This window comes from Microcaecilia unicolor, chromosome 11, assembly GCF_901765095.1.
Source record: "Microcaecilia unicolor chromosome 11, aMicUni1.1, whole genome shotgun sequence".
Lineage (NCBI taxonomy): Eukaryota > Metazoa > Chordata > Amphibia > Gymnophiona > Siphonopidae > Microcaecilia > Microcaecilia unicolor.
The window spans coordinates 79,121,395-79,145,023 of NC_044041.1; the positions used below are offsets into that span (position 1 = coordinate 79,121,395).

Below are 23,629 nucleotides of genomic sequence, written 5' to 3' on the forward strand. Positions count from 1 at the left end.
TATATTTTTAATTTTTTTTTAATACACACCTCTGAGATGGTACTTCTATTACCCGCATCATTTTAAGTAGTGTACAATGTGGTTTCTGCCCCCTCCTGGCCTTAATGATAGAAGGAGGAGGGGTCTTGACCCTTCCCTCCACCAGGAGGCGCTCCTGAAGAGGGACCAGGAGCACGTGAAACTTTGAAGGAGCTTTTGAAAGATTCTTCCGGTCTCAATGTTTCTGGCCCTTGTGGTTCAGGTTTTTACTTATGGCACAGAAGCTACTTTCAGAAAGAGAGAGCACGCAAATGAAGTGTCACGTTTATCCAGAACCCAATTTCCCATGAGTAGCATTAAGGCAGTTGTTATTGGCACACAAAAAATATGACCATCTTCTCTTCTGAAATTGCGTCGCGCTACTTTGGGTTATTTTTTGGTTTGGTTTGGTCTGTTGTCTTGGTTCTTTGGTAGCAGAGATGAAAAGAGGCAACAAAGCGGAATATATTAAATATCACTCTTGGAAAGAAAAAAAGTCTTCTCAAACTCATCACCATTCCAGGACTTTTCTGCTAAAACTTGGCTTTCCCATAGGCCTGTACAGTGCAGCCACCGCTAGTGCACTGCTGTTCCCTGCCAGGTTGCCAGCCTGGAACTTTGTACAACTTGGCTGAAAGGTGGAACCTCTCCCCCCCCCACTGGCCCCACCCTGGTACCTTTTTATTTATTTATTTAGTTATTTTTCTAGAAAATTACCATTGTCATAGTGCGTTTGCTGAAGTGAGCAAAGGTTGGATAGCAGTGTGTTTTGCCCTTTTCTCCCTTCTTTTCAGAATCCATTTTAATTTTTTTTTCCTCTTATACCCGATTTGAATGTGCTTATTAGACCCGCTTTAAACTGAGAGGTGGCATGGTGCAACTTTTGTCTCTCCCACCAAAACTTTGGTCCACTTTGCCCTGCCTTGGAGGTGCAAGGTTTTGCTAGGCATTGCCTATATCCCCCACATTGGCTTTCAATTTCTGTAAGAACCTAGAATAGATTAGTATGTTTTTATTTTCACTGAGCCTGTTCCTTATCAATTGGAAGTTTTGGGTAGTAAATATTTAACTGCTGGACTGGATTTAATGGCAGTAGTGAGGTTTTCTTAGACGCAGACCTCTATTTCTGGAAAGTAAAGGTTTGGGTTATAAGGTATCTTAGCCTGGATTCTTACTTTTTAAATATTACAAGGGCTATATGATAGCTTAGCTTTTTTAATTTCTAAAATGTGCCAGATATATCATATTCCATGAACACCCAGTAGATAATGACTTGTTGACAGATCTGTAAACTTCCCTACTTTATATGTATATATATATATATATATATATATATATATATATATATATATATATATATATATATGGTTACATATAGATATATATGTCAACACACACACACTTTTCTATAAAGATCATTAGTTGTGACTTAATTTGACTGGTAAGTAGCCTTTGGCTCTCCTAGTTTGCAAAATCTGAAGATGTACAGACATCTTTCTGAGGAGTAAAATCCCATCAGAGGTAAATATCCTCTGAGCTGGTGTTGGAATTCTTTAACATTTTTGCTCCATGAGAAGAAATGCCATAACAGGCTTTTCTCCCACTGATGCAGCTCAAGGTATTTGTGGAACAGAAACCATAATGCACAAGGTTTATTTTGAAACACAACATTTTCATTTGTTATAAATAAACCTCATGCTGAAGGGTTTGCTATAAAGGATACTTTCCTGTTTGGGTTGTGTGTGTTTTATATATATCTATATCTACATATACATTTATATACATCCAGATATAATTTTGATTTCACAACTGTAATCTATCTCTGTTTAAAATTTTCTTAGAAAATTACAGGCTCTGAAAATGACTACCTGTTTGGTGTCAGAAAACGAGCCAGTATTGTGGGTGGCATGTGAATACTTTTTTCTGCAGGTTAAAACCAACATGTTTGTCTTGAATCTGGTCTGGGTTTTTGTTTTGTTTTTTTTAACATAACTTTCAACTACGTTTTCCCCGTGCTTCTAATAATGCTACTACTTTCTTAATGTATCTTTTTAAAGGAAAAGATGCCTTTTGCGATAGGCTGAAGACCCATTCCTATTTAAGTTCCTTCAGTTACCAGAAAAAGATAAACTCAGTCTCACAGACAGGATCCTTCCAGTTTAAATTTCTTGGGTTCTGGGCCAATGCATAGAAAAACACCAAAAATAAATCTGGTGACACAACATACTTGTACAGTGCAGGTTTTTTCCCCTTTATGGTTGTTTTGCGTGCCTTTAGAAGCCTACACTAGACTGCCCTGGTGTTAGGTTATTAGGTTACTTTAGACATGTATTTTTTGGGGGGTGAGGGGTAGTGGTGGGATGTTGTTGCTGTTGTCATTCTCAATTGTTGGAGAGGGAAAAACCAAACCTCATGCCTTGGAAAAAGTGCTTGTGGATGAAGAGGGTATGCCGGGGTTGGCGCCCGGGTCTTCTTGCCAGCGGTTCATGCACCGCCGGCGGGCGTTCATGAAGAAGTTGCTGACAGTGTTGAGTTCTAGGCCCAGCTGCTGGGAGATGGTGATCTGCATCTCCTTGGAAGGGCGCTTGTTCTCCTTGAAGATGGCGATCAAGGTGCGACGTTGAAGGTCGGTGAAGACCAAACGCTGCTTTTTGGGCTGCAGGTTGCGGTCTTTCTGCTGTTCTTGCTCTTTGCGCTTGCAGGCTAAGACAATCAAAAGAAAAGGATACAAGCATTATTGCAGGCATGGTTATGATCATCCATGGCAATCAATCTACCAGAATAGAACTGACATTGCCCAATTATTAGAACCATGGCTGATCCAAGTCCGATTGGGCTGATCTTAATTAAAGCTTGATCAGCACTCATACTCAAAATGTTCCCAGTCCTACTAGAAAGTTGTGGTTACTGCATACAGATAAGGTCATAAAGCTGCATATTAAGAATTGGATGGGATGAACCTCCAGGGTACACCGTTGGATGATACCAACTTTGGGAACCAGGCCTAAGTGGCACTGCCATCCTATGCAGGTCCATCTGAACATCCTGTAAATGTTCTTGGTTTTCATGATCAGTCTGGTCCTGACAGCTATGCTTTAGAAGTATTGAAATGTTGGGATCTGTTGGGGACTGATGTACCACACTGTGGCTTGTTTGTTTGTAGCTGGAGACTCCTGCAGGACAAGCATAAGATCTCCATGTTTGGGCATCCTCTCTCCCACCCCCTAAAAAATTAAAAGGAACAGCACAAGCCACTCTCTTGCCACGTATTTGCAATCAGTGAGAGTCGACTGCAGCCCTCACAAAAATAGACGATCAGATTCAAGTGTCTTTGGCTGTTCAGGTTCATTTGTTTTGGCTTCTGCTCATAGCTACAAGACTGTAGAACCTGTCCTAACTAGTTTCAAGAGATACATAGATCAGGACAGGCCCAACAATTAGACAAGACTAGGTGGTTGCCTAGGGTAGCAGCTTCTGGGGCATGAAAAAAATGTTGCAGTCAAAACAAAATAGTAGATCTTTTTAGCTGCACAAAGTCAATCAATGAATACTTTTACCTGCAGGAAGAATGGGCAATTTTCAAATAGACTGGTTTCCTGCATAAATTACCTTTGGAAATTACCCTCAATATTATTTGTATGTATGTGATAAGCATGATGTTGTGTGGGAGGGGGGAAGATAAGGGGGCTTGAAAGTTAATTGGGAAGGGGGTGGGTAAGGCTGAAAGTTCACCTAAGCACCCAATACCCTTGTACCGGCCCTGACATAGACAGCAATGAATGGACAAACCTAAGGAATCAACAGTAGATATTCTAAACCTTCTTACACTACAGATGTAAAGCTAACTAGAAACAATGGGATGGACTCCTGGCTAAAGAAAATTCAATGGTGCTCTTTATATAAGAAAGCACCACTGAATATACATCTTATGCAGTCGTTGTGTTGGTGCTTCAATACATAAGCTAGGCCAGCTTTTTGCAGGCTTAAATTATGCTTATAAGTTATCTAGAGAGTGGCTGAACTTCACCACTCTCTGGACAATATTTGGTCTGGTCCCCAGCCCACCTCCAGCCCTTTCTCCTCCTATACACATAGCTTGTATGTGTCAGAACTGGCCCAAGGTATCAGATGCACTAGACAACCTTCAGTAGAAAGTCCCCACTGGGTGGCTCAAGGCCTTTGATTCCCCCCCCCCCCTTAGAATTCAGCATCTCCCATTCCCCCTCCCCAGTTGTCCAGCATCTCATCTCATTTCCCCTTCTATACCCTCACTCTGCATCCAGCATCTCACCCCCTTCTTTTCTCTCTCTCCGTCTGGGCTGCTGCTGAAGACAAGTCCTCCTGAGCCAATCCAGAGAAGCTAGAGCACTGTGAAGTCCTTAGTGTCCTGTCCCCCTCCATCAAGAGCTTTGTCTCAGAAGGGGTAAAATTCCAAATTTCCTATTGTCCCATTAATGGGCAAGTGATAATTTTCCCATTAGCACATGGCCACTAGTGCAGGAGACCTACCTATTTTGTAAGTGTTAGGGACTCATACACTAAACCTGCGCTAATTGGTTTGCATAGATTTGCCTACTTTCTGCCCTAGACATGCCCCCTCTGTGTTTAAAAATGTTATTTTACACATTCAAAAATTATAGCAGGACACTGTGATGCACAAAAGGGTCCCTCAATTTATCTGCACCAACTGTAATTCTTCTCAATCATAACCTTTCTATTTTATCTCAAAGTCTATTTGTTTGTCGACTAGACTGCAAATAAGCTCTAGCAGTAGGAACCAGTGGCCTGTCTATTCAAGGTGCATGTGTTGTATATGCACCCCCTGTCTGACAACTCTCTCTTCCTTTCCCAACAAAGCTCTGCAATTACCCCCCCCCCCCCCCCCCCCGTGTGTGCCTTCAAATCACCTCTGCTCTAGTCTTCGCCTGGGCAGCAGCAGTGGCACTCATAGGCTGCCTGCACCTGCACTGGGACTTTCTCTTCTCTGAACCACCCCGCCCTTCACAAAACAGGAAGTCGCATCAGAAGGGGCGGGATGTTCAGAGTGAGTGGAAGTCCAGGTGCAGGCACAGGCAGTCTATAATTAAGTGACACTGTCGCTGCCCGGGCAAGACTGGAGTGGAACTGATTTTGAAGGTATGGATGGGGGAGGGGCATTGGAGCCACGGGGCAGCACAGGGGGCTGTGGGGGGGGCGGGGCAGGGGGCAGAAGACGCTCCCCTTGTGAAAAAAATCCTGGATACATTGCTGGTAGGAACTGTCCATTCTGGGGATAATTTGTGACTTATAAACCTGCATACAGAGTGGGCACATGGAAATATTCTTCCTCCTTATAAGCAATAGGAATGTAGACATTCTGAGGGCATAATTTGGGCAGAATGAGGGTGCAGTTGAGATGTAGATGCAGGTGTGATTTATGCACGAGCATTTGCACAGTTGGGGCTGGTTCTGGGAGCATAAAGACACGACATGCCTATGCCCCCTATTTCTATACAAGTCGGCAAAAATTGCATACGCAAAGTTTGGCACACACCCAATTTGCACACACAATGTAACTGAATAACGAGCCAATTAGTACCAATAATTGGCTTTTAAACAAGCAGTTATTGGCACTAATTAGATTTAATTAGAACTTACACAAGTAACATATAGTAACATAGTAAATGATGGCAGGTAAAGAAGGATCCAGCCAGTCTGCCCAAGAAGATACGTGGCATGTGATACTTTATATGTATACTCGAGTTTGATTTGTCCTTGCCATTCTTAGGGCACAGACTGTAGAAGTCTGCCCAGCACTCTTCTTGTACTAAAAGTTATGAAGCTCCTTAAAATTTACACTCCAGCCCATCCATATCTATTCAGTTATGATCAGCACTGGTTTTGCTTTCCAATTGCTGGCATTGCCACCTAATCTCCGCTGGGATTCCGTGATCCATTCCTTCTAAAACAAGATTCCTTTGTGTTTATCCCATGCATGTTTGAATTCCATTACGTTTGCATCTCCACCACCTCCCATGGTAGGGCATTCCAAGTATCTACCGCCCTTTCCGAGAAAAAATACTTCCTAACGTTACTCCTGAGTCTGCCCCCCCCCCCTCAGATTTATCCTTGCCTTTTTTTTATGATCCATGCCTAAATTTTATGAGCGAGTGAAAAAAAGGGGTGCAGAAATAGAATGGTCATGGATGGAACAGGGGCATAGATGTCTAATTTAGGTGCATACATTTGCACCATGTTTCAGTTGGTGCAAATGGCCGTGTCTAAAGTTAGGCTTGAGTCCTGGGCATAAGTGCTATTCTATAAACCACACCTAACTTTAAGCGTGGTTTATAGAACAGCACTTTTTTCGGCATCATATATCGAATCTAGCCCAAGGTGTCCTTAAAAAATGGGCTTAACACAGTTGCTTTTGGGACTTCCCATATATACATCCTGTTATAAACCCCCCTCCTCCTCCCCATGTACATAGGTGTTCCCATGGGTACAAAATGCGTAGAGCAAAGGGGGATTGGCATTTGTTCCAGTTCTAGCTTATTACATTTGCTAAACCGCCATGGCTAACTAGCAGGCAGCTTACATAAATCAAAACCAGTTTAAAATAGAAAGGAACTACAAATTTTGATAGGAAAGAGAATCTATCATACCAAAGACTTGTGACTGTATTTTATAAAACAAGGACTCGATATTTATTAGATTTGTATCCCACATTTTCCCACCTATTTGCAGGCTCAATGTGGCTTACATAGTGCCATAAGGCGTTAGCCAAGTTCAGCAGAGAAAACGAATACAAGTGATGTTGTGGTCGAATAGGGTACATTAGAGTCAGGCACAAAGGGGTTCGAAGAGAGGGAAGATTATATCATGTCCAGTACGATCATTGGTTTTACTGTGTTGCAGAATGTAGGCATTTATGTTGGGTCTGTAGGGTATGCCTTTTTGAATAGGTTGGTTTTTAGTGATTTCCTGAAGTTTAGATGGTCATAGATTGTTTTCACAGCTTTTGGCAGTGAGTTCCATAGTTGTGTGCTTATATAGGAGAAACTGGATGCATAGGTTGTTTTGTATTTGAGTCCTTTGCAGTTAGGGTAGTGCAGGTTTAGGTATATTCGTGATGATTTGGTTCTGTTTCTGGTTAGTAAGTTTATGAGGTCTGTCATGTATCCTGGGACATTGCCGTGGATAATTTTGTGGACCAGGGTGCAGATTTTGAAGGTAATATGTTCTTTAATTGGGAGCCAATGTAGTTTTTCTCAGAGGGGTTTAGCCCTTTCGAATCGTGTTTTGCCGAATATCAGTCTGGCTGCTGTGTTTTGGGCGGTCTGGAGTTTCTTTATGAGTTGTTCTTTACATCCCGCATAGATTCCGCTGCAGTAGTCTGCATGGCTTAATACCATGGATTGTATAGGATTACGAAATATTTCCCTCGGGAAGAAAGGTTCCCTTTATGCCTGGATATTCTGGGCCATGTCTGGGTACTGGCATTGAAAATCTGGGTATGTATAGCCAGCTAGCACTTATCCAGGTAAGGGCCTATATTCAACTCTTAATCGGATAAGTTAAACCAGACAAAGGTAGGAGACAGGAGGACATATTTTTTCACTCAACAAATAGTTAAGCTCTGGAACTCATTGTCGGAGCATGTGGAGAGACTTACTGACCTAAACATGTGTACCCTGGAGGAAAGGAGAAACAGGGGTGATATGATACAGACGTTCAAATATTTGAAAGGTATTAATCCGCAAACAAACCTTTTCCAGAGACGGGAAGGGAGTAGAACCAGAGGGCATGAATTGAGGTTGAAAGGGGACTGACTCAGGAATAATGTCAGGAAGTCTTTTTTCACTGAGAGGGTGGTAGATACCTGGAATGCCCTCCCGTGGGAGGTGGCAGAGATGAAAACAGTAATGGAATTCAAAAATGCATGGGACAAACACAAAGGAATCCTATTTAGAAGGATCGGATCCAAAGAAGATTAGCGGAGATTAAGTAGAAAGTCGGTGCTGGGCAGACTTCTATGGTCTGTGCCTTGATCGAGGTAGAACAGATTTGGATGGACTGGATTGGAGCTATTCAGGGGCTTTGACAACTTCAGAAATTTTAGAACAAGGCCGGTGCCAGGCAGACTTCTACGGTCTATGCCCTAAAAAGGGCAGGGATAAATCAAGATCAGATATACATATGATGTATCACTTCATACCATATGCAATAAGTTTATCTTATTGGGCAGAATGGATGGACCATACAGGGCTTTATCTGCCATCATCTAATATGTATGTTACTATGTATGTGGTAACAGCAGTTAGCGTATCTGGGTTTTAAAAAGGTCTGGACAAGTTCCTGGAGGAAAAGTCCATAGTCTGTTATTGCGATGGACATGGGGGAAGCCACTGCTTGCATGGAATGTTGCTACTCTTTGAGATTCTGAATGGAATCTTGCTACTCTTTGGGGTTCTACATGAAATGTTGCTACTATTTCAGTGTATGTCAGGTACTTGTGACCTGGATTGGCCACTGCTGGAAACAGGATACTGGGCTAGATGGAATATTGGTCTGATCCAGTATAGCTGTTCTTATGTTCTAAGGTAGGACTGCTTTTTATGCGGTCCATTTTTTCTGGTTAACTGATCCAGTTAAGGGCTGAATATTGGCTCTTAATAAGATATGTGCCAACTCTGCCCCTGGATCACCCACCAAATAGGCATTTTCCTTTATTGCAGTTGGAGGGGATATTCAGTGGCACAGCTACCGGGTAAGTGCTGCTGAGTATCCCCAGAAAAGCAGCCAAGCATCATTTAACCAGGTAAGAGCTTGCTTAAATGTTTTTGAATTTCAGCCTCTAAGGGCTAGATTCTATATACAGTGCCAAAAAAATCAGTGCCGAAAAAAACACTATTCTATAAGCTGCACTTAAAGTTAGGCGAGGTTTAAAGAATAGTAACTACGCCCAGGAATTGCGCCTAACTTTTGACGCCGCCATGTGCACCAACTGAAACGTGGTGCAAATGTGCACGCCTACATTAGACGCATATCCTCGTTATTCTAGAACAACGAGCGTTAATTTTAGGAACACCCGCATTGTGCCCTTGCCTCTCCCATTTCCATGTCCCCTTTTTCCAATTGAGCCTAAATGTGAATTAAATCTAAATAATTGTTTGTTAAAAGCTCAGTCTGCTGCCCCTCACTATCTTTCTACCCTCATCTCCCCTTACGTTCCCGCCCGTAACCTCCGTTCACAGGATAAATCCCTCCTCTCAGTACCCTTCTCCACCACCGCCAACTCCAGGCTCCGCTCATTCTGCCTCGCCTCACCCTATGCTTGGAACAACCTTCCTGAGCCCTTACGCCAAGCCCCCTCCCTGCCCGTCTTCAAGTCTTTGCTTAAAGCCCACCTCTTCAATGCTGCGTTCGGCACCTAACCCTTACCGTTCAGTGAATCCAGACTGCCCCAATTTGACTGCCCCTATCGGGCCGACCGTTCACTTGTCTATTAGATTGTAAGCTCTTTGAGCAGGGACTGTCTCTCTTTGTTAAATTGTACAGCGCTGCGTAACCCTAGTAGCGCTCTAGAAATGTTAAGTAGTAGTAGTAGTAGTAGTAGTAGTAAAAAGCCAGTTATTGGCACTAATTGGCTCATTATTCAATTAAATTGCTTGTGCAAATTGGGCACAGGCCCAAATTTACTCATGCAATTTTTGGCAACTGTTATAGAAATAGGGGGTAAATGCATATCTGCCAATTTTCACCAGCACGTACACACACAAAGCTCCTCTTGCCTCGGAGCAGATTTAAGTCTGTGCTGTAGCTTTCAAATGCACTATTTTATAAAAACACACAGGCCAAAAGATAGCCCATATGCCTGAGTGCACTGCCCTGATATACAATGAGCCTCTGTGTGTCTTACAGTGCAGCACACATCATGACAATAAGCATCATCAAAGGGACATTATCTTCTACTGGAAAGAATCTCTGTAAGATCCAGTAGTAGTTTGAAGGGGTTTTTTTTGTTGCAGAGCTTTTTTTGGTCTGTTACTTACTGAGGCAGCACAATCAGCCTTTTCCCAGATCAATCTAATTACAGTTCTGTGACAAAGAAAATCAATAGCGGCTCCTGTCAGATCTATTTACAGCAGCATCTGCGATCAGGAACCCAAGCCGCTGGCTCACTGCCTACTTCTACAGCACCCGCACTCGCTTTCCCTCATGGTCCACCAAGGGGTCGCCATCCACTGGCTCCACTTCCTTAAGTCCTGATTTCAATCCCCCCCCTTCCCCCGGGAACTAAAGAGGCTGCACCAAGGTGAACCCAGGGCAGCATCAGCCAGTGCTGAAAAGGTGGTGCCACTCAGTAACCCGAAATCTGAAACCAGGCCTCGATTTAGTCAGAGGCAACATAGGCTCCTGTTTAGCCCAGGAATTTGGTGTCTTCCAAATTTGGTGCTCTAGGCAGTTGCCTGATTCCATATGCTTAAGGATCACTCCCTATCATTTCTGGGCAGAAAACCTGGCTATGGTGCCAAGATCTGAAATCCAGCCCTGTCTGAGACGGATATCAGGATGCTCAATTGTGCTTTGATATTTCCGTTTAATACAGATCAAATAGATTTAAGCATTAACTTCAATAAGAACATACAAGCCTACTGTGAAAATAAAATGAACACACTTTCCATTTCATAACTGCAGCCAATCTCATTACCTAAAGCTCCTTGTTAACCTCTCTGTGGGATAATTTTAAAGAAAGACTCTTTTATCTTAATTCTGAAAAAGAGGAGCAGTGTTGCTGTATTAGGGGCACGACTGCTTTTAGGAGTGTGCGTAGAAAAGAATGTTTTGCATTGGTACTTTCAATTATTTCATGTTCCTACCTGCATCATTCATTTAATTTTTAGCATGGGCTGTTTGAGGACTGATGCAGTAAGCCATGCATCAAAGACTCCTGAGGCAGGCCTGTGGCCGAAACACGGTACTGTGTCGAGTCTGTGAATAAAGTGGTACTTTGTACATCAGTATCCCGTCTCCCTGGAGTCATTGGTCCACTTCCCACTTCCCTCTAACTGTTGGTTTCTTGTGGGAGTTAGCGTTCATCCACCTCGGTGGATCACCTTCTCCATGCACCAAAGCTCAACACATGGTTTCCTAAAGCATGCATTAAAAATCAGTGCACCCAGTGCTGTAACCAGATTGCTGTAAATGACTTCCACACAAAACAATGTGTACAGACATGGGAGAGCACGCTGGACACCATGGAATATGTTAGCAGCTGAATCAGTGAAACTGTATTGGCACCTGCAGGTACCTACATTATACCCATATGCATGTCTGAATGCTATTTTGCACATAGTTTTTCATGCATGGTATCAATGAAGTATCTTCATTTAAATTCAGCTCCTCATCCCCTGCCAGTTTTTTTTTGCATTGACCCACTCCCTTTAACAAAACATGGAAAAAACTGTGGGTCCTTGTGCTTTCCCAAAAGAGGAAATTTAGGCATAAAGTCCTCACTACACAGTAGCCACAGAAGAACGAGCTAACTTTTGAATCTTCCCCAGACCAAGGGTTAGAAAAATAAAATGCACTCGGCCATCAGGTCTTCCACACACTTCTTTATATCCAAGTTTAATAGCTAAGGGGCCCTTTCATTTAGCTGAGTAGGCACCCATGTGCACCCAACGTGCATCAATTTTGAGTTACCGCCCACCTTCCATGTGGTCCTTGTGGTCATTTCGTTTTTGATGCACATCCGCTACGCGCACCGGAAACTAACTTTTATTTTCTGGTGCGCAGCGAAACCTAGGTGGCAATCATCATTCTACGGGTAGACAATGACCACACGATTACCACATGAGACCTTACCGCTAAGTCAATGGCTGGCGGTAAGGTCTCAGACCCAAAATGGGCGTGTGCCAATTTTAATTTTGCTGCACTTCCATTTTCGGCAAAAATTTTAAAAAGGCTTTTACAGGCGCGCTGAAAAATGGATCTGCTCACGCCCAAAACACGCACCTACACTAGCGGAGCCCATTTTTCGGCACACCTTAGTAACAGGGCCCCTTAATATCCTCTTTACGAGAGAATATAAATGAGCACTTCACTAATGCCTACATGAATTCATGTCCACTGCTTCCTTGTGCATTAAATTTTCTGCATAGAGCAGCCACAATGGCAGAGAAAAATGTGCACAGAACCCACGCTAAGCTTTCCTTTTTTTTTTTTTAGCTTGGCCTCTGTCTTTACAACATGCTTATAATGTTTTCTAATATATGCACTTTACTTGGATTTGCTACAGTATGTGAAGGAGGGCTTTGGTGTGTACTGAAGCTACTTAAATATATCTTATGGCTTCTTGAGTGATCTGGGGTGGGAAAGGACATACAGTCATAGCACAAACATCTTTATTTTTAAAGGCATTCCATATTTATTGAGCACACTGACACACACAGGGAAGTAATATGTAATACAATTTTGCTTCAAAGAACTTTGCCAGTGAGCAAATTTTGTTTTGCAAGTAAAAGAAGAAGTAAAAACAACAGAAGCTTTTGAAGGAAATCAGCATATCTCCCACCCTGACACTCCCGGAGTTACAGAGGTGGTCTTCTGAGTCCACCTTGCAGCTGAATGTGTATACCCACCACTCCTCTCCCAGCAACACATCTGGAAAAGAGAAACTACTAGAAACAGAGTCTACCTCTCTGCTAAAAGCAAGGCCGTAGTCATGACAACAGATTTTGGGTGGGACTAGGCAAGGAATGGGTGGGCACCAAGTGTTCTCCTCCCCCCCCCCCAAAAAAAAATATCTCAGCTGGCGGGAAAACACTTGTTTCCACCTTGGCAGTCTGCAGCAGGCATGCACTGAAAACTGAGCATGCACAGATGCCGGTATCATGGAGAGTAGCATTTTCATTACCATAAGGGGGAAGACTTCAGCTGGCGGAGCTTGGGATCCCCACCAGCTACCACTAAACGGGTGGGTCTGAGTCCTAAGTGGGTGGGCCCTGGCCCACCTGTAGCTACGCCACTGGCTAAATGCCCTTAGCTACCGTCCTTCTCCCAGAGACACATCTGGAAAAGAGGAACTTCTAGATACTGAGTCTGTCCCTCTGCCGAATGCCCATACCCACATCTGAAAAAGAGGAACTTCTAGAAACTGAGGGCCTGATCCACAAAGCTTACCGTTCTTGGAACGTTTGCTTTAGATCAGATGCAGCCTCTCTAAAGCAAATGTTATTTAGTGTGTAATGCACAAAGGGGTTCTGTGTCCCTTTTACCGCTCCCTGTAGCAGCTTTAGACAACCCTATGCAAATGCACTGCAATGAGCTCATAAATATTAAATGAGCATTCTGAGCAATGCACAGACTTGGAGGGCTACCTATAACATGCTAAATTTTACAGCAGGTCTGGACCTGTCCTTATGAGGAGCAGGCTGTTTGTCCTGTATAGGGCAAGCAGACTACTCCCAATAGTAGACATTCACAGACCCCCGACCCCCCTGACATGACCCCCAAGACTTTTGATAACGTCCCTGGTGGTCCAGTGGACCCTGACCCCTCCTGCACCCCTGGCCCCCAAGCAAAAAATCCCTGGTGGTCCAGTGGACCCCCTCCTGACACCCCCCCTTGGTGCACCCCATGACCCCCCCCCCCCCAGAACAAAGAATCCCTGGTGGTTTAGTAACCCCCTCCCCTCCCCCCACTTCCAGAGTTGGAGGCAGGAGGGCAGGAGCAATGCCTCCTCCTCCCTCCTGCCTCTGGACCTGCTTTCTCAAAATAGCAGCACTCAGCCCTTGCCCAGTGCATTCTGGGATGCACTGAGAGGGGTTAAGCACAACTCAAAAAACTCTGTGGTGATCTAGTGTCAAATGCATTTGACAGCTCAAGTCACAAACAGTGACCGATGCCATCCCCTCTGTGCAACGGTCGCTGTTTATGACTCGGTAAGCTCTCCCGTGGCAGTTGTATTTAACAGCTGACTTTGTGCATTGGGCCTAGAGTCTGTCTCTTTGCTGAATGCCCAGGTCCACCATCCCTCTCCCAGTAACACATCTGGAAAACAGAAACTACTAAAAACTGATCTGCCCTGCTGAATACCCAGACCCACCACCCCTATCCCAGCAACACATCTGGAAATGAGGAACTACTAAAAACTGAGTTTGTCTGCCTGCTGGATGGCCACGCCCACCATCCCTCTCACAGTGAAACATCTGGAAAAGAGGAACAACTAAAAACACATCTGGAAAAGAGGAATCTGTCTCTCTGCTGAATGCCCACACCCACCCCAGCAACACATCTGGAAAAGATGAACTGCTGGAACTTCCAGCTCTCAGTGTGCTTGAAAGTCAGACAGAAAATAGAAAGAAAAGATAATATGTAAAGGAGGGGGAGAAGGGAGCGTTGTTAATGTTTTTGTACATTACAGCTATCAACTACATTATTTTTTTTTAATTGCAACTATTGTGTTAAATTACATAATGAATGTATTGGCTAATTCTGGGTAATCCTAGCAACACCTCCCAGAAATGTCTCTATAGGGGTATAATGGACGGATATTAGTGTAATCACTCACATACTGAAAAGACATCTCAGTGTGAGCCCCCCCCCCCCCTTCCACACCCCCTTAGGCCATTCAACCAAGAATTTATAGGCTTTCTTGCTCATCTCTCTGTCTGTATTATATCTCCAATCCCCTCTCCAGGTCCCTCATTTTCTAAACTTTGGTGCTCTTGTCTCCGTTTGTCCGTAATACACCCTGCAATTTCCAGCACATTTCACTTAAGTGCTGGCAATTTGTTGAAATCACAAAAGAACGCGGGCACCGACCTGCTGTCAGTAAGTGGCTGCTTTAAACAGCGCCAGGACGATGACTTCCAAACTGCATTGTGCACTGACTGCCCATAATTGAGCCTTGATTTTTTTTTCCCCATTTTATAATGTAAGTTGATATGGGGTTTGTTTCCTTTCAGTCCTCTCTTTTTCCAATACCCCTCCCCAACCCCCTCAGAACTTGTCTTCCCATCCCTGCTGTTTGACCCTCCTGCTCTGGAGTGGTCAGATCAAAAGCTCTCCTCCTAGGTTTCCACTTTCTCAACTCAGCTGTGAAAGACCCCATGATTTCCTTTTTCTGTAATGAGTGCATGTTTAAGGGTGGAGAAGAGGTTGGCAGAGAAGACAAGAGTTGAGCATAGCTTTTGTGGAGGCTGGAAGTCCCTGCTGTAAGTGAAAATTGATTTCAAAATGACAATATAATTTGGGGATGAATGTGGTGGTCAGATATCAGATCCTCATCCCACCGTTCCCAGTGTGTAAACAGGGAGGGGTACAAATATTAATCACATCAGGTTTTCTGGTCCATATGAGATGCTGGAAACATGGATTTTTTTCTGGCTATATTAATATAAACCACTTGTATATAATATGTTAACCGCTTTGGTTGTACCTCAGAAAGGTGGTATATTAAATGCATTACCCTTACCCCTAATATAAAGCTACAGAGAATATGCCACTAGCCCTGGGAATTGATAAAAAAAACAGGGTGATTTCCCAAAAGCAGGGTCAGCTCAAGGGACTGTTGCGCCCTGAGACAACTTTTTCATTCGCACCCACCTGAAGTCTTGTATCTCTCCCTCCCCTTCCTGTGATCCATTATCTCCCCCTATCTCTCAAGTCCCCTCCTCGTGGACCAGGTGAGGCACTGGCTCATCCCAGTCCTGAATCTATGCCTCTTGAAGTCTGAAGGTAGACAGAACTGGGATTTTGTCGCCCTTTATCATTGGCGCCCTGGGCCAGTGCCTCACCTGACCCATAAGATAAGCTGGCCCTGCCCAAGAGGAAGCCTTCCATGGGTAAGAATCACCAGATGATATGTGGATCAATTTTCTACCTTTGAACTGCCAAGTTATTGCTTCCCCGAGGAAGACATTTTGGCCAGTCCTGGGTTGTTTAAATTAACATCCTGAGCAGCTTGGCATTAATAGTCTCTCTTTCTACCCATCAAAATCTGTGTTGAAGCCTCATTTTGTTCATTGATGGCACTGTCAAACAAGATGAAATCTCCCTTCTGGTGCTTGCTAACGGTATTATTTCATGATGACAATATGGTTACCAAATATGTACTTTTTGATAATAATAATCATGGTCAGTATTTCTTTTAAAAGCTGCCTATGGTGTTTAAAAATATTCCTAGGTATTCAGTGCCAGCTGCTAGCTAGACAGCAGCGCTGAGTACCTGGTTTTGCTGCTCAAGCTCTCCGGAGAGCAGCGATATTGAACAAATTTTTAAACATAAGTTATCTGGACAGCAGAGCTAATATTGGTGCTATCCAGATTAGAGAGTGACACGGGGACAAAGTTTGGCCCCGTCCCCGCTGTCTCCTTCCCCACCCCGTCCCTCTACCCTTCCAACCCCAACAATAGGTGACGTCTACTACACCAAGGAATCCTAATTCACACTGTTAAAATGTCCAGGGGTATAAAATACAACCCGTTCTATATGCCCTAGAGGGTAAAAATATGCCCTATGAAGCACTGTTATGGTTTTTTAATCTGTGGATAAATAAGAAATCATCAACAATCTCAGGATTCAATCTAGTTCTCCTGTCTTCCACAGTCCTTCCTGCAATCGAAGTTGTCTTCTTAGAAGATGTGCTGGTAGCAGGATGTACAAGATCCCCTATGCAAATTTTGCTAGTTGTGGCCAGTACGTTTGCTTGTTTTTCCAAAAAATCAAAATATCTTTGTAGGCATCACTCAAACATAAATAACAGTCCAGTTCATTAACAGGCTTCAAAGTAGAAAATGACATGGGGGACAAAGTTTGTCCCCATCCCTGTGGGCTCTATCCCTATTCCTGCCCCGTCCCCACCCCATCCCTGTGGGATCTGTCCCTGCTTCGTCCCCGCGAGTTCTGTCCCCGTCCCCATCCTCGCAGTTATTGAGGTTCCCCGTCCCTGTGTCATTCTCTAATCCAGATCATTTCTCACTCTGCCCTCAAACATCTTGATAGCACTGGGGGGGTCTGTGGTGATTTTCAGTAGTAATATCTGATAAAACCCTGAAAATTGATGGTCAGCTCCAATGCATATCCAGGGAGCTAGTACCTGAAGAAAAGCTCTTACATACTGGGCCGAATAATTTGGATCATAATAAAAATCAATTCCTCCAAAAAATATATGGGGGGAGGGGTCAATATTCAAAACAATTTAACCAGCCAGAAATGGCTCCTGGCCCGTTGATTTCAGCAGCACTTAACAGGATAGCACTGAACTCAAAACTGGCTATTTTGGAGGTGTTCCTGGGGCAGTTCCCAAGCGCAGGGCCAGTTTGGGATCAGCACTCAAGAAAAAGATTTGGGTGTCATAGATAATATGCTGAAATCTTCTGCTCAGTGTGTGGTGGTAGCCAAAAAGCAAACAGGATGCTAGGAATTATTAGGAAAGGGATGGTGAATAAGACCGAAAATATTCTAATGCCTTTGTATCGCTCCATGGTGCGTCCACACCTTCAGTATTGCGTTCAGTTCTGGTCGCCATATCTCAAAAAAGTTATAGAGAAATTAGAAAAGGTTCAAAGAAGAGCAACCAAAATAATATGAGGAAAGACTAAAGAGGTTAGGGCTCTTCAACTTGGAAAAGAGACAAATGAGGGGAGATATGACTGAGGTCTACAAAATCCTGAGTGGTGTAGAACGAGTAGAAGTAAATTGATTTTATACTCATTCCAAAAGTACAAAGACTAGGGGACACTTGAGGAAGTTACATGGAAATACTTTTAAAACAAATAGGAGGAAATATTTTTTTCACTCAACAAATAATTAAGCATAGCCGGTTAAGTACTCATGTTCAGGACTTAACTGGCCAGTTAACCGCAGAAATAGGGCTGATAAAAATCAGCCTTATATTTATGTAGTAACCCATTACTGGCTAAGTGCCAAATATTACTCTTAACCGGCTAGGCGTTAGCCGGCTCCAGAAACCCGGAAATTCAATGCTGGTGCCAGGACAGGGCCCAGCATTGAATTTCCAGGTTTCACTCTGTTGGCAGTCAGCAAAATGCTGATTGCTACCAGCTGAATATCGGGCCTTATGTAAACATAAAACGTAGAGTTGATGTAAACAGTGTTTATCTAAATTAAAAGACTGTCATACACGGGGCTGCTGGTTGGACTTAATTACCCTGAAATACAGCTTCATCAATCTAGGAAGTCACTTGAGTGGCTACATGTGGAAAAGTAGCATTTGCGGGCACAAACACACGTGAAAATGGCTATTCCAGAAAGCCGCTGTTTGCATGTGTAGATGCTCCCGGATACAGCATGTTCAAGGGATGTGGTTTGGGCAGGCTGAAACACTACACATATCATTCACATTTTAAAATTAAAGTAGACATATGTTTGTTTTTTTAATTCCTGCAGTGTCTTTTGCACCTGCTCCAGAGATTGTACAGCAGGTGTTGGCTACCTGCTCATGCGGACCTGGGCTTTCCAATAGTAGTGAGGCAATTGTGTTGACTTCTTTGGTGTCTAACACCATCCCAAAAATCTGTTGACGAGTTCTTTAACTTGGCTCCTTGTACATGCAGCTTTTTGTAAACTGACACATACATGTGTAGGTGTCATTCTTGGAAGACCCATGTGCAAAGTTCTGAGCATGTTTTTTTTCGGAACTGGCTGCTCCTGCTATGTGTGCCAGCAAATACATGTGTATTTTCCAGCATCCTTATATGTATTTTATAAAAGGCTCTGTACTCATCGGAGCCTCTTGTAAAATCCTCAGGGAAATGTCAACATCCTGACCTGGATGTTTTAATTTCTACCTCAACATTCTATGTAAAAATAGGACTTATAATCATAGATATCTATTGACAGAGGGGTCATTACTCAGGGAAGGGAGATCTGTTTGGGAGTTTATCCAGTGGTGGCCTTACCATTAGGCGGCACTCTGGTGAGGCAGCATCGCCCCCTGTCCCTCCCTCCCCAACCCCCTTCCCCAAAATTACCTTTTTCTTTTCTTGTTTTTCAAAAGAAGGTGGTGGCAGCGACTCCCATAGGCTGCCCTGACACCGGTCCTAGCCACTTCTCGCTACTGCGGGCGCCCTCCTCTGAGGAAACAGGAAATTATGTCAGAGAGGCAGGCCGCCCGCAGTAGAGAGAAGGGACCAGGACTGGGGGGGGGGGGGGGGGGGGGTCTTGAGCCCAAGGTGGTGATGGAAGGGCACAAAATGTTGCCCCATCTACATCCACATACCTGAGCTGGTGGGGGTCCCCAAGCTCCACCAATAGAAGCCCTCCTTCTCATGAAGCCAGGCAGAAGTGGCCCTCTTCCTGGGCTGCCACACCAGCTGCATCCCCCTCCCCTGCCGTGCAGATGCTTGCTTTTTTGTGAAACTGAGCATGTGCAAGGGTCAGGAGGACCTCTCCTAGTGCATGTGCAAAAACAGAGCATGCGCAGGGGGGTGGGCCTCCCTCGTGCATGCTCAGTTTCACAAAAAACAAGCATGTGCAGGGGAGGGGGGGTTGGCCTCCTGGCTTCACAAGGAGGAGGGTTTCCGCTGGTGAGGCTTGGTGATCTCCCACCAGCCAAAGCAGCAGACTATGCCTCAAATCTGGGGGGCCTGCACCAAAATTGTGGGGCCTAAGCCCCCAAGGCCCCCTGTGGCTATGCCATTGGCTTGGATAGTTAACTAATGGCTCCTTCCCCCCTCCCCAAGAGCAAGACCCCTCTCCACTGGGAAAATCTTGAGCAAGTCAATTTGGACCACAGACACAGAATTGGAAAAAATCCATTAGTACATCATGCCCTCGATATCCCAATGCCACCAGAAGCCAGTTAAAAATAAGATGTTTGTTTTAACTTGACTTTCCTGGTCAATAAACATCTACTGAAATGGTTTGTGTATGACAAAGTTCCTTCTGCAAAAAGGAAGCAGTAGCTGGAAAAATAATCACCATAAATCAGTCTTATAAAAATAACAAACAGTACAATGCATCGCCAAGTAAGACAAGGATGGTGGCAGAATGCACAGCGTGGCACAAGTTTGTACTAACCCCCGGATTCTAGATATGGTGCCCAGGTCTGTGTGTCCAAATTTCTGCATGTTCCCGAGATGTGTGCAAATTAATTGCATAACAAGCGCTGAAACATCAATAACTGAGTGCTACTACTAATCATTTCTATAGCACTACTAGATGTTCGCAGCACTATATACAGGTACTTTCTCTGCCCCCTAGAGGGCTCACAATCTAAGTTTTTGTACCTGGGGCAATGGAGGGTTAAGTGACTTGCCCAAGGTCACAAGGAGCTGCAGTGGGAATTGAACCCATGTTCCCAAGATCAAAGCCCTCTGCACTAACCATTAGGCCACTCCTCTCAACCAGTTATTGAGGTTAATCGGCTCCTGTTAGAATTTGCATGTGCATCGGGCTGCACGCTATTCTATAAGGCAGGGCACCTAACTCCCACAGCACAGGTCTAAAAAAGCACATAACCATGGCAAGTCAAGGGCATTCCAAAAGGTTACACACATACTTATAGAACATGGGGTCAGCGCACCCAGCTTGGATGTTGGCATTTACACCAGGTTTCAGCAGATGTAAGTTTGGCGTATGGAATCTGTGCTGAAATTTTATAAAGGGAACACACTTTTTACAGAATCGCATTTAACATCAATCTTTTCTGGCACCCATTGTTGTGTGCAACGTATAAAATTTCCCCTTAATATGCTCTAGAAGCTTTGTAAGATGCTTACAAAGGAAGATTTAAGTAAATTCAGTCCTTCCTTATTGCGAACATCATAATAACGAGATAACAGAATGTAAGACTTTTACTTTTCAATTCAGAACAGGGGTGAGATGGCTCTGTTGCCCACACCAGATGGTAGCAAAAAAGATCATTAGATTTCAAGTCACTTCAGCCTCAGTTTTTCATTCCATTGATATTAGATTATCTGTATTTGATTTTGAGAAACTAAGTTCCCCCATGTTGATTTATGGTTTACCAGTGGTGGACTGTGGCCAGTTGTGAGAGCCTCAGTTGACTTATTTGACTGGTGCCACTGTCTAAGGTTCCACTCACTATCACCAGTGGTTTCTAGGAATTATTAGGAAAGGGATGGTGAATAAGACCAAAAATATTATAATGCCTTTGTATCGCTCCATGGTGCGTCCACACCTTGAATATTACGTTCAATTCTGGTCGCTGTATCTCAAAAAAGAAGAGTGACTAAAATGATAAAGGGGATGGAACTCCTATCGTATAAGGAAAGGCTAAACAGGTCTGGGCTCTTCAGCTTGGAAAACAGATGGATGAAGGGAGATATGATTGAGGCCTACAAAATTCTGAGTGGTGTAGAACGAATAGAAGTAAATCGATTTTTTACTCCTTCCAAAAGTACAAAGACTAGGGGACACTCGAGGAAGTTACATGGAAAATACTTTTAAAACAAATAGGAGGAAATATTTTTTCACTCAACAAATAGTTAAGCTCTGGAACTCTTTGCCGGAGGAAGTGGTAATAGCAGTTTGTGTATCTGGGTTTTAAAAAGGTTTGGACAAATTCCTGGAGGAAAAGTCCATAGTCTGCTATTGAGATAGACATGGGAAGCAACTGCTTGCCCTGGGATTTGTAGTATGGAGTGTTGCCACGATTTGGGTTTCTGCCAGGTACTTGTGACCTGGCTTGGCCACTGTTTGGAAAACAGAATGCTTGACTAGATGGACCATTGGTCTGACCCAGTATGTCTACTCTTATGTTCTCAAAGTGCTGTCAAACCATCTGGAGATTTTAAACTGAGCTGAGAAGACAGAGCACATTCAGTCAGCTGCTGTTCACCTGCATTCTCAGAAGTTGTGCATTAGCACTCACTGCTCAAGCCTCTGGGGAGCATGAAGTGAATCACTCCATCCACATGTCAAACATCAAAATGAAAAGATGGAGAGAGGTCACGTACTGGGAACTTCCTGTAAGAAAGGAAGCTGTGATGTGATGCCACTGGCATGGCCGGCAGCAAGGTTTCCAATCATCCAAACCAGCCAATGCTCATCATTCAATTCCCATTTTAAATTTAGTTCAAATTTGCCATGGCCTACTCTTGAAAAATAAATAACAAGTCAGTAAATAAACTTTTCTGAATTTTAAACTTTCCAGACTTTTAAGTGCCAATGAGCACAGACAATGAAGTATTCCCTGAAAATGAGAGCAGCTACGATGCAATAGCACAAAAGACGACTTTCTCAGCATCATGTTAGAAACAAACTCATTCTACCAGGGCTTTCAGAGCCTGCTCTAGTTCCGTAATGTAGACATGAGGGAAGAGGGAAGGGTTTGCATGCATGTGTGAGGGTGGTGAAAGGGCCAAGAGTGATGGATTTCATTACTAAGTAAGTCCTAACTACCTGTAAAGATGTCAGTCCCATTTACGGATTTACTTTCTGAGATCAGTGTCCATGAACCTCAGCTGGTGTGTGTTATAACCCTCATTTGCAACCAGGAACAGGCCTCTTGTTGCTGGTGCTCAAAATAAAACTCAGATAAACCTGAAAAGTTAGGAAGAGGAATTTCTAGACAGAGATACAAATACACCTTCACACAAATTCAATGTGTATATGCTGTTCTACCCCTTTGAATACATCAAAATCTTCGCTCAGGCATATATACACTGTATATGCTTGGTACGTGTGCTCCATCACCTCACTCTGGAACCAGCATTTCACCTAACTCATGGAGAGCTTGCTGAGTTGTTAGACATGACAGGACTTTCATACTGTCTTTTGCATTCACACAGAACATCCCATCCCAATATCCCTATTCTTTACAGAAAGGGTGGTGGATATGTGGAATATTCTTCCAGTAGAAGTGGTGGAGATGTGTATGTATCTGAATTAAGAAAGCATGGGAAAAGCACTGAGGATCTCTGAGGAAGAGGAAGGGGTTGTATAGCTTAGTAATTGGTATGGATCAGAGGCTGGTCTTTATCTGCTGTCATTTTCTCTGGTTGTATGATATCCCAAATTTAAGGTATTACAGAAAAATATTACTCTATATTGCGCTCTGAAATCATAGCACTAGCACAAGAGTATTTCCAGAGTTATAGCACTGTGTCACAAGAGTGGTATAGTACAACCCCCATTACTCCAGTATAAATAGGGATTGAAGTCATGGTTCAACTGTATCCATTCCTATGGAATTACTACTGTGGTCCAAGGCAATAGCTAAAAAGCTGCCACAGTTCCCATGTGCCAACTTGTGGTAAGAATACCATTTCTACTGGTTCCAGATTAGAAAGGCCCCACCACTCTCCCCCTCCCCACCTGACCCTAAATTTTCTTAAAGTTGTCTTACTTGAACCCACCCGTCCCCATGGGTCTTGGGCTGACCCATGCATCGCTGCTGCTGGGTAGCCTCGGCCTTAAGATGCGACATGGTTATGTTATTTTTATTACCTTTTCTTCCAGGTTTTCGGAAGTTGAGACCAACTGGAGAGAAAGAGAGAGAGAGAGAAAGAAAGAAGCTTCGATTAACTACCCAGGAGGATCTTGGGAACCCAGGCCACCCATCCAACAATAACAGAAAAAGAAATGCTCAGTGCAGCCTGACTTTCCCTGACCCAGCCAGCCAACCTATGCATA

At 43.8% G+C, this 23,629-nt stretch overlaps 1 protein-coding gene across 1 annotated transcript in view; it reads right to left on the reverse strand.

The window, feature by feature from the left end:
* Positions 1-2,428: 2,428 nt before the first annotated feature.
* The window catches only part of ONECUT3 (one cut homeobox 3), a 99,549-nt gene continuing 78,348 nt past the window's right edge, over positions 2,429-23,629 (reverse strand). Inside the window, exon 2 of the mRNA XM_030219442.1 lies at positions 2,429-2,721. Coding sequence (XP_030075302.1) covers positions 2,429-2,721 — 293 coding nt within the window. The remainder of the gene's footprint in view (positions 2,722-23,629) is intronic.